We start from the raw sequence: 11,308 nt of genomic DNA, 5'->3' as shown, positions 1-11,308 counted from the left end.
ATCATCAATACTTATCTTGCTGGATCTGTCCGCTGCTTTTGACATGGTTAACCACCAGATCCTCCTGTCAACCCTATTGGCAAAGGGCATATCAGGAACCACACTCCAGTGGTTTGAATCTTACTTATCAGACAGGTCCTTTAAGGTATCTTGGAGAGGTGAGGTATCCAAGTTGCAACATCAAGCTACTGGGGTGCCCCAGGTTCTTGGACCACTTCTCTGTCTGTATGGCATCACTAGGTTCTGTCATTCAGAAACATGGCTTTTCATATCACTGCTATGCTGATGACACTCATTCCATCCTGATGATCCGATGATAGCTGCTGTTTAGATGTCAGCTTGTCTAACAGCTATTCTTGCTGGATGAAGGACCATCATCTTCAGCTCAACCTGGCCAAGACAGAACTGCTTGTGGTTCCATCAAACCCATCGTTTCATCACAATTTCACCATCCATAACTCCTTCAAAAAACAGCCAGAAACCTTCGAGTTGTAATTGATGATCAGCTGAAATTCTCAGACCACATTGCTAAAACTGCCCAGTCTTGCAGATTTGCTTTATTCAACATCAGGAAGATCAGGCCCTTTCTTTCGGAACATGCTTCATAACTCCTTGTTTAAGCTCTTATTCTGTCCAGGCTGGACTATTGCAATGCTCTTTTGGCAGGTCTTACAGCCAGTTCTATCAAACCTTTACAATTAATTCAGAATGCAGCTGCAAGATTAGTTTTTTAATGAGCCGAAAAGAATGCACGTCACACCTTTCTCTATCTGCATACGTTATCCGTCTTTAGCTGCTCGCATAAAATTCAAGGCATTAATGTTTGCTTACAAAACCACCACTGGCTCTGCACCCCTTTACCAAAATTCATTACTTCAGATTTATGGGCCCTCTAGAAGCTTACGTTCTGCAAGTAAATGGTGCATTATTGTGCCATCCCAAAGAGGCACAAAATCACTTTCAAAGACTTTTACCTTAAATGTTCCCTCTTGGTGGAATGACCTACCCAATTCAATCTGAGCAGCTGAGTCCTTAGCCATCTTCAAGAATTAACTAAAACACATCTCTTCCATCTTTATTTGACCCTCTAACTTTTGCCCTCTCTATTCTATTTGTATTCTTAAAAAACCTTCTGTATTAATTTATCTTCAATCATTCCTATCTTTTTTATTTATTTATTTATATTTATTTTAGTCCATCTGCCATCAGTGGTTCAATCTGAATTTTATGAAATGATGAGAATACTTTTTGTATGCAAAGAAAATAAAAATAACAGCTTTACTCAACAATTCGTCTCATCTGCATCACCATAGCGCCATTTTGGAGAATATCCGCTGGACGCATACTGCGTACGCTGTTCTCTGTCAGCCGCACCACATGGATACATTATTTTCGTTTAAATCAAAGCGTGAAGTACGTAGAAGACGTATCCGTGTGGTGCGGCTGACAAAGAACAGTATACGCAGTTTTCAACCATTCCCAACCAAATGAGACAAATTGTTGAATAAAGTCGTTATTTTTATTTTCTTTGCGTACAAAAAGTGTTCTCGTTGCTTCATAAAATTCAGATTGAACCACTGATGGCAGATGGACTATTTTGACAATGCCTTTCATACTTTTTTGGGTCTTGACAGTGGTATTTACCTGGCAGTCAACGGGACAGTGGCAAGCCTCCCAGTTTTCATCCAAAATATCTTAAATTGTGTTCTGAAGACAAACAAAGATTTTACGGGTTTGGAACGACATGGGGGTAAGTCTTTAATGACAAAATTTTCATTTTGGGGTGGAGTAACCCTTTAACAAACCCTCACTGGTTCCGACATTAATAAGACGCAACATCAGTAAAAAATCTCAACAGAGGATCTGAGTACACCACAAAATATTTCAGAGGCTCATTCTAAATTTAGATGAATTATGTTGATCTGGAGACATGAAGATTTAAATGACAAAAATATATTTCTAATGCATACATTAGAAACAAAAAGTACATCAATATGTAGATTCATATGTCCAAGCTTAAAATAAATACAGACTACAACAGATTAACATTAAAATGACAAAAAAATGCATGCATTATGACAACTAATTATTCTAACTCATTATGGTAAATATGTCCAACTACATACATTTGGCTTTAACCAATGTAACAGTTATGACTGTACCAGTGATTGTTGCTGTTTCTGATCCTCCAGTTTGATTGGTCAAAACACTACGAAACTGTGCCTAGTTTACACCATAGATATGTATAGATGCCTCATTCGACTGCTCCAAGCAAGTAAACGTGTCTGCCATCTTGCAACAGTCAACTTGACGTCATTCACCATAATAATCAATAAATATTCGAAGATGCCATAATAATGCACAGCCGATGGCTGTAAAAACCACTCAGATTTAAATTCCCGTGGTTTTCCTGGTTTAGGGACACTAGAGTCATTGGGTCAATGAGTTGGGGTCGTGTAGTGTGTGACCCCCTGTTGCGGATCATTTACGTAATGTCACATAGCATGAATACCACATCGACTTCAAGACAGACACCAACTCATGTAGTCTGAACAGCATAGCGATCTGCCAATGTCTTGGCTTTCCTCTACTCATGTACTCTGTTTCAGTCTGTGTGTTTCAAAATATGTGTAGGATTGCACAAACTAAGTAGCCAGATTTCTTCTAAATGTAAGTAGCTTAACTCTAAAACTCATATTGTGAGACAAAAATGGTAACTTTGGTGATGTAACGCCCCAGCAGTTCTCTTCTCTCCAGTTCACTCATCTCCACCTCTGCGTCCAGCGTGGTGGGACCCTGTACAGGACTAGTCAGCAGCAGTTCACCCGTCTGACGATCGGAGCGTTGCACGGTAAAGTGACGCCTGCTGCGGCCACCCAGTAATGCAAACCGCAGAGTGTCTCCTATCATTCTGACGGCTGACACGCGGAACATGACCCGTGGAGCAGAGAGGTTGGACACCATGGACATGTAGTGGAAGGAAACAGAGTTTGGTGCCTGAGAGCAGGTCCTACTGTCTACAGGACACGGGTTCCTCTCACAGCGCCTGTGCAGAGAAAATGTGTTTTTCACATGTTCCATTTTGTTTTAAAGAAAGAATCTTTTTTACTTACACTGGAGATGTTTTGACATAGGTGGCGTTACGTATCTGTGGACACTCCACTTTAACACACTGAAAGCCTCCGTAGGTGTTGATGCAGAGCTGTTCGCGCGTGCAGTTGTTCTGCCTGGTGCTGCACTCATCGATATCTGAGAGGAAAAGCAGAAGGGTGTAGAATGAAATCCAGACCATAGTGTTTCCTAAGTGCATGTTTTGCTATTAATCAATTACCTTTGCAGTTCCGGCCGTCACGGGTCACGTTGTAACCAGCAGGACAGGTACATCTGTATCCACCAGCAGTGTTAACACACGCATGCAAACACAGACGGCCAGCCTGCCCATTGTGGAACAGTTTACACTCATCAATGTCTAGGAAAATACATACAGAAATGAGTTCATTAAAACAAACACATCACTGAAAGGAAGAGGAGCATTTTGGTCACAATCGAAAAGAAAAGGATCTTTGATAGCTATTAAAAAGTGTCTTTCTTGAGTTTTTTTTTTTTTTTTTGCAGTGATCGTACCTGTGCAGACGCTGTTGTCACGGCCGGAGATGGTGAATCCAGGTTCACAGGTGCAGTGGGTCGTTCCCTGAACCTGACTGCATCTGGATGGACGAGTGAACGCAGATGTGTGTGTCAGAGGGAATGAGGATGCCTCTGTTGCTCCAGTGCTGACAGGAGACGTGTTTGCAATAGTGACAAAAACTGCAGAGAGATTCAAGAGCAAGTAAACTTATGTGTGCAGCACAGGAACAACAGTAAGATTTCAGCATGAAGCCTGGTTTATACCAGACATGTCTGTGTGAGCGTGAAGTGCATGTGTCAAAAGTGACGTCATGTACTGCGGTGAATAGGTGCAGCTTTAATTTCTGAGGCCAAATAGAATAATGCTAAAAAAGGCACTGAATGAGAATATCCAAACAATACACTGATGTTGGATAATGATTTCATTACAACAAATGCACGTTCTTATACAAGGACAAGTATAAACTCAAGATATTGTGTGCTGTCAGCACATTCACATGACTGTCAGGTTCTCTTTCATCATCTTGTGTTCGAGATCCATCTATAGGAAGGGCATCTGCACCTCACCTCTGCAGAAGCATCCAATTGCACCAAGTCTGACTTGACAGACAGGAGTGTGTGCCCAATGCCAGATAAGGGATGTGACAGTCTTTTATTCAGGCTGCATGTCTACCTGTCGATTACTCAGCTGCTCTCCTTTCTACGGCCACCCACCACAGTTTTTTTCTTTTTTTTTTTTTTTTGCCAGTATGTTGCTCTCGTAATCGGCTACTTCTCCTGGGGGTAATTTATCACAGGCCTGCCCAGCCATGTGTGGCACGCTGATCACTGCCAAGGGTCTTCACCCTTTCTGCGTGGTCTGCCTGGACACACAGTCATTGCCTTACGTTGCCCAAAAAGCTCCTGTGGTGCTGTCTCAAAGTTACTGCAACCCAGTGCATTGAGCTCGGCCTTTCCAATTTGGATGGGGGACACGGTGATGATGATGTGCTACTGGGGGCTACTGCAACATCTCTCGAGTGGTCTGACCAGCCCAATCTGCCATTAACTGAAGAGGATATCTTTGTGTGCAACCTCCCATTTGCCAGCCGGTTCCGGCAATGATAATGATACTGGTCTTCTCGGAGTCTCAGAGAGTGAGGAGGCCATCCTGACCTCTGGCATTCCCCAGGCTAATGCCCTGGCCCCATGGCCTTATCCCAATCCATCCTCTTGGATGTGTGTGAAAATATCTCCACACAGCGCCACTGACCAGGAAAGAGATATTTATGATGGGAAGCTGCTGGGAACCCCTCCTGGCTCGAGGAAACAACTTTAAGCACGCAAGGCATTACTGGAGTGATTCATTCAACCACAAAATAGGTTTCACAGACCTCAAGGATATGGCAGTGCTTGGCATAGGTGATCCCCCCATTATCGAGCCTTCGATTGCCAGGCAATATTGATGGTTTCTCTGCTTCAGTTCACCAGGCCGCCTACATGTCCTCTGCCTTGTCAGTCAGGGGACTTGCCTTGTCTCTCCTCTCCTCTCCGCATACCAGGCAGAGCTGTTGAATGACTTGAACAACTTGACAAGGGATGCCCCCTACTCGTTTACCTAAACCCCTGCTACGGGACGACATTTCCAGAAGGGTAAGGATAGGCCGCGCAGCAGACCCCCTTCACGGCAGGGTAACCCACCATCTGCAAAGCCCTGGGGAAGACCAACTCTATCTAAACCCCTCCCTTCTAAAACCCTCTAATTCTACATACACTGACTCAAAACATAAGCGATAGGCCTGATGTTCGGTCGTTAAAGGCCTTTCAGGCGAAGGGTCTCCCTTTGAGGGATCTGATAACTGATCAGGGTACCTCTGACCTGGCCCGTGAGAGGCTAACCCACATGCTACTATTCAGAACGCTAGAGCCTCTTCTACATGCTCCCTTTATGATTGCAAGTGGCGTGTGATTGAGGAGTGATGCGAAGGGCACCATCTGATATCATATCAGTGGTCAGGGGAATCTGATTTCTAAGCAAAACCTCTCTTTTATTGGCTTGAGGATGCCATCTCTTTGGCATATGAATCTAAGGGAGTGCGGCCTCCAGGGGGCCTCAGGGCACATTCCACTATGTTTTAAAGGCTTTCCTTGCAGGACATTTGTGTCACTGCAAGCTGGGCCTCACCACATAAATTTGTCAGGTACTACTGGCTTGATGTTACCCAGACCCAGTAGCTCATTCTGTTTTAGGTGTGGGTTCTTCGTAGCTTTGTGCCCTTAGACTGCCTTTTCAGGTGACCATCCTCTGGATTACAGGGCATTTCTGTGAGTGTACTGGGCAACCGGGGTCTATCTCTCGCATAGGTGGATCTTAAACATGAGATGATGAAAGAGAACAATGGGTTACTGTTTATAACCCTAGTTCTCTGAAACATTGAGTGGAGAGATTCCACCAAGTTTGCCCCGCTTGCTGCACGAGAAGCAAATATGCTCGCTAAGGAAAGGTAGCATGTGGAGCAGAATTGTACACTTTGATAGTCCTGGGGCCTCATTTATAAAGACTTGCGTAGAAACCATCCTTGATTTTATCTAAGAACTTTTCTGATTTGATCGTAAGAGCGATTCAGAGAAACGAACGTACACACGAAATCCATGCGCACGCCAGTCATTCGGTTATAAATCACAAATGATCGTGGAATTGTGTGCAGCTGAATGTTCCGCCGTCGAAACGCCCCTGCTTAATTAATTAACATATAAAATGAGCTCATTCCTAAAGCAAAAACTCTGTGACAATGGCAAGTAAAAAGGAGCGCAAGAAATCAAATTATAGTGAGGCTGAACTATCTGCAATACCAGGCATTACCACAAGGAAACAGTCGTACGCCAAGCTGGAATCTGACGTGGAGATAAGTACTTTTCCACGTCAAAGACGGTTTTTATAAATCTGTACTTTGACGTGGATTTGATCGTACGAACACTCTAAGATCAAATCAGTGCGTAAGAAAGTTTTATAAATGAGGCCCCTGGTAGCATCATTTTGTAAAAGTCTGTAAATGTGATTCTGAGCAAATTCAAACCCACATGTTGGTGTTGGAGACTGGCAGGTCGGTCCAGCCCAGCCCTTAGCACAGACACAGCTAAATCCATTGACCTCGTCTGTACACGTTCCTCCACTGGCACAAGGTGATGAAAGACACTCGTCAATATCTGAGAAAGAAAAGCAATTTAGTGAATATTCAGAGCCTAATAGCAAAACTATAACTGAGGTGATCAGACTGCTTTGCTTGGGTCTAGTGCTGTCACAGAGATGAGTGATTTCTCACTTCACGTGTTTTACTGATACACTATGTGGACAAAAGTCTGTTGACCTGAATGAAATTTCTGTGAGCACAAGTCTTCATGCTACACCATATAATGACAATCCTGTGCTTTCAGCTTTGCAGTATCAGCTTGGGGAAGGTGCTTTTCTGCTGGCAATACTCATGTGCACAAAGCAAAGTTCATACTCATGTTGTTTACTCAGACTGGCCTGCGCAAAACCGAACGCTTTTAGGATCAATTGAAATGCCAACTTGTGAACCAGTGACCTCAATGATATTGTTTAAATGGGAGCAAGTCCATATTCAACATCAAGTGAAAGCTGTTTTAGGAGTATTCATGTATTCATCAGTATTCAATACACAACAGCATCATTTTGATCAGGCACATGGTCAGATGTTGGCTTATGTTAAGCTTATCTCAAAGGCATTCAGTAAGTTTCATGTCCAAGCTTTGTGCTAGTCAAGCTCTTCTTCACCAGACTCTGTAAACTATTTATTGATGGACCTCACTTGTGCACCTTACTATTAACATTCTGGAGAACTTTACACCGTTGCAAAATATATTGTGTGTCTGTCAAAGAGTGGCAACATATATCTATTAAAAAACACAGGTTGTCAAGGGGAAAATGTTTCTAGTGTGACACAGAGAGATTATTCTGATGATAGAGAAGAATCTTGGGTTCCACCAGCCATTCATTACATCATAAACATTTCAGGTTTGATAGAATGACTCCCTAACCTTATACCTAGACTGAGATGGATAGGGATAGATCAGGCATATATCGGATTGAGGAGCTTCAGATCTCACCTTTGCAGATAGGCTGCTGACCGCTCCAGCTAAGGGAATCTTTACACTGCCGTGTCTCTGAACCCTCCAGCTCAAAGCCCACATCGCACAGAAAATGAACTTCATGGCCAGGAAACAGAATCTTGCCCAGCTTTTTTCCATTGACAGGAGCATCCAGGTTAGGACAAGTGGCTGTGGAATATGGATGTGGAAACAGTGTGGAGAGTTTAAATGAAGAATATTGTTAAGAGTTGCACTCATAATTATATTAATCATTTACAGTGCATCTGGAAAGTATTTACAGCGCTTCACTTTTTCTACATTTTGTTGTGTTATAGCCATATTCCATTAAATTCATTATTTTTCTCAAAATTCTACAAACAATACCCCATAATGACAATGTGAAAGAAGTTTGTTTAAAATCTTTGCAAATTTATTAAACATAAAAAATGAAAAGAAAAGAAAAAAAAAAAAAAACACATGTACATAAGTATTCACAGCCTTTTCTCAATACTTTGTTGCAGCACCTTTGGCACCAATTACAACCTTGAATCTTTTTGAGTATGATGCTACAAGCTTGGCACATCTATTTTGGGAAGTTTCTCCTATTCTTCTTTGCAGTACCTTTTAAGATCCATCAGGTTGGATGGGGAGCATTGATGCACAGCCATTGTCAGATCTCCCCAGAGATGTTCAATCGGGTTCAATTTTGGGTTCTGGCTGGGCCACTCAAGGACTTTCACAGAGTTGTCCCGTAGCCCGTAGTTTTGTTGAAAGATGAATCGTCACCCCAGTCTCAGATTCAGAGCACTCTGCAGCAGGTTTTCATCAATGATGTCTCTATACATTGCTGCATTCATCTTTTCCTTGATACTGACTAGTCTCCCAGTTCCTGCCACTGAAAAACATCCCCACAGCATTATGCTACCACCACCATTATTCACTGTAGGGATTTTGGCCAAAGAGTTCAATCTTTGTTTTGTCAAGCCAAAGAATTTTGTTTCTCATGGTCTGAGAGGCCTTCAGGTGCCTTTGGCAAACTTTGGCAACGCCTGATTGGTGGAGTGCTGCCGAGATGGTTGTTCTTCTAGAAGGTTCTCCTCTCTCCACAGAGTGACCACCGGTTTGTGGTCACCTCACTGACTAAGGCCCTTCTCCACCGCTGGGCGGCCCGCTCTAGGAAGAGTCCTGGGGGTTCCAAACTTCTTCCGTTTATGAATGATGGAGGCCACTGTGCTCATTGGGACCTTGAATGCTGCAGAAATTTTTCTGTACTCTTATCCAGATCTGTGCCTCAATATAATCCTGTCTCGGAGGTCTACAGACAATTCCTTGGACTTCATGGCTTGGTTTGTGCTCTGACATGCACTGTTAACTGTGGGACCTTATAGACAGATGTGCGATGTCAAATCAACTAAATTTACCACAGGTGGTAAGTTGTAGAAACATCTCAAGGATGATCAGTGGAAACAGGATGCACCTGAGCTCAATTTTGAGTGTCATGCCAAAGGCTGTGATTACATATGTACATTTATTTTTAATAAATTTGTAAAGATTTCAAACTAACTGTCAAGTTATCATAATGGGGATTTGTTTGTTGAACTTAATGAATTCAATCCATTTTGGAATAAGACTGTAACAACAAAATGTGAAAAAAGTGAAGCACTGTAATATTTACAATTCTTTGCTTTAGCAGGCAGGCGTGCAACGCTATGATGCAGTAGGTTCAGTTTCTTCCTCAAAGTACGAAGACTCTGCAGGTACGAAGCTTCCTGCGCTGAAAGCAATTTGTGAGCCTGTTGGATTGAGTTCTGTAGGTCTTGCTTACTGGGACAGTCCTGAGAAAACACAAAGAAAGACAATCAGATCCATATGGCAACATTCAGATCCAGTACAGCTTTAGACAGATCAGACGCACAACCCTGGTGAAAAAAACAGCTAAAACCAGCCTAGGCTGGTTGGCTGGTTTTAGCTGGTCAACCAGCCTGGTTTTAGCTGGTCATAGCTGGAAGGCAGGCTGGTTTTAGAGGGGTTTTGGCCACTTTTCCAGCCTGGCCAGGCTGGTCTTAGCTGGTCAGGCTGGGAAACCACCAGCTAAAACCAGCCTGACCAGCCTGGCCAAGCTGTAAGACCAGCTTAAACCAGCTACTTCCAGCTTAAACCAGCTAAGACCAGCCAACCAGCCTAGGCTGGTATTAGCTGTTTTTTTTTCAGCAGGGAATTATCTGTTTTATTAAGAATCCACAAGACCCACCAGGCACAGATTGTCTGAAATCACTTCCAAACTGCTCAGTTTCAGAATCAGCCCTCAGGTTATCATGGCAGCAGAGAAACATCATCAAAAGAAGACCCAATTGGTGTCAGTGAACCTCATTATCCTGAAACTTTTATGATCTAAACATGAAATATCGTATACAGCTTATTTAGGATTATGGTTATTAATGTAGATGATGTCAGTGTCCAGTCTGTATGCAAAACTTTACTTTCACTGGAGCACAGAAATGTTGCAGAAATAGTTCTTAATCTTGTAGATTGTCATCTACTCTGTCCTTTAATTCTTTGAGATCCTGTCAAACCCTCTATGGATTGAGTTTGCAGCATACATTTTTTCATACATTTTGATAATCAACATTTTTAACTTATGTGAACATTTAATTCTTGATCCATTATTCATGACAATCAATTGTAACGACTGTAATACAATCCTTTCTTCTTATTGGCTGTAACTGAGGGGAAGGGCACTATGCTTTCCTTTTTTCCATTTCATGTTTTCATCTCGCAAGACTTATGTAAGCAAGATAAATATTTGAAGTTCCTGTAAAAACAGTTGGTTAAGTGATAAAGCAGCAGTGTTGGAGACACATTAGTTATGAGGTGCAGTAACAGAAGCTGCTGATGTTCAGTTTAACAGTGTTCTCTTTAAGGAACATCAAAACATTCCATGTTGTTTATCCTCCAATCCCTCTGAATAGAGTGGTTGTGTAGGCTAGTGCAGTACTGCAGGTTAAAATAAGTGCAATAGTCAGACAGTAAACCTACAGTCTGTCAGACTGCAAAGACCTTTCATAATTTTGTTTTAAGATTTATATTGCCCCTATTTAAATGACAAGAAATAAAAATATAGGGGCTCATTTTGCTATATTTTATCAAACAAGAAAAAAAAAAACTTGACCAGTTCTGCTGTTGGGCTTTCTACAAACTTAGATAAAATCAGATGCATTTGGAATGAAAGATACCTTTGCAGAAGCTTTGAGAATATTTGATAACATCACCTTTTCAGCATTATAATAATCAGAGAGTGAGCACAACCACTACATTAGACAAAAACAAAGCAACAATTACAAAGCTTCTACTGTAGTTTTTGTAATTTAAGGAACACAATGAATATCACTTACCTGAGCCAGCATGGTATAAAATTGACAGATGAATACTGAAATCAGTACAGCATATCTTTGATTCATCATCTTCATTGGGTTATTGAGTGAATACATAGATTATATTATTGTGTAGCCTTTGTGTAGTGAATTCAAATTCTCTCAAGAAAAGGATCTGTTTCTGTTAAGCTCCATATGCGTTACTTGCCCAGCATTAAAAC

General features: G+C 42.0%; 1 protein-coding gene across 1 annotated transcript; it reads right to left on the bottom strand.

Annotated features, from left to right (window-relative positions):
• Window positions 1-1,816: 1,816 nt before the first annotated feature.
• Window positions 1,817-11,290, bottom strand: LOC141346012 (fibulin-7). The gene is made up of 8 exons (XM_073850934.1): window positions 11,109-11,290; window positions 9,392-9,551; window positions 7,735-7,905; window positions 6,688-6,813; window positions 3,625-3,807; window positions 3,332-3,469; window positions 3,114-3,249; window positions 1,817-3,046 (listed from the first exon to the last, which is right to left on the bottom strand). Exons 1-8 carry the CDS (start codon window positions 11,202-11,204, stop codon window positions 2,686-2,688), a joined length of 1,371 nt encoding a protein of 456 aa, XP_073707035.1. The 5' UTR covers window positions 11,205-11,290; the 3' UTR covers window positions 1,817-2,685.
• Between the last annotated feature and the right edge of the window lie 18 nt (window positions 11,291-11,308).

The sequence above is a fragment of the Garra rufa genome, chromosome 11, assembly GCF_049309525.1.
Source record: "Garra rufa chromosome 11, GarRuf1.0, whole genome shotgun sequence".
In the NCBI taxonomy this organism is placed as follows: domain Eukaryota; kingdom Metazoa; phylum Chordata; class Actinopteri; order Cypriniformes; family Cyprinidae; genus Garra; species Garra rufa.
The sequence above is the reverse complement of the archived record's forward strand: the minus strand, read 5'-3'. Positions and strand labels throughout refer to the sequence as shown.

Bases quoted from the DNA above. Each gene is read 5' to 3' on its own strand.
- LOC141346012 (XM_073850934.1), bottom strand. From the start codon at position 11,204: ATGTATTCACTCAATAACCCAATGAAGATGATGAATCAAAGATATGCT. The intron at 6,814-7,734 runs GTGAGATCTGAA...TTTCTTTCTCAG, and splicing joins TCAGCAGCCTATCTGCAAAG to ATATTGACGAGTGTCTTTCA. The intron at 3,808-6,687 runs GTGGGTTTGAAT...ATCTCTCTGCAG, and splicing joins CCAGTCTCCAACACCAACAT to TTTTTGTCACTATTGCAAAC.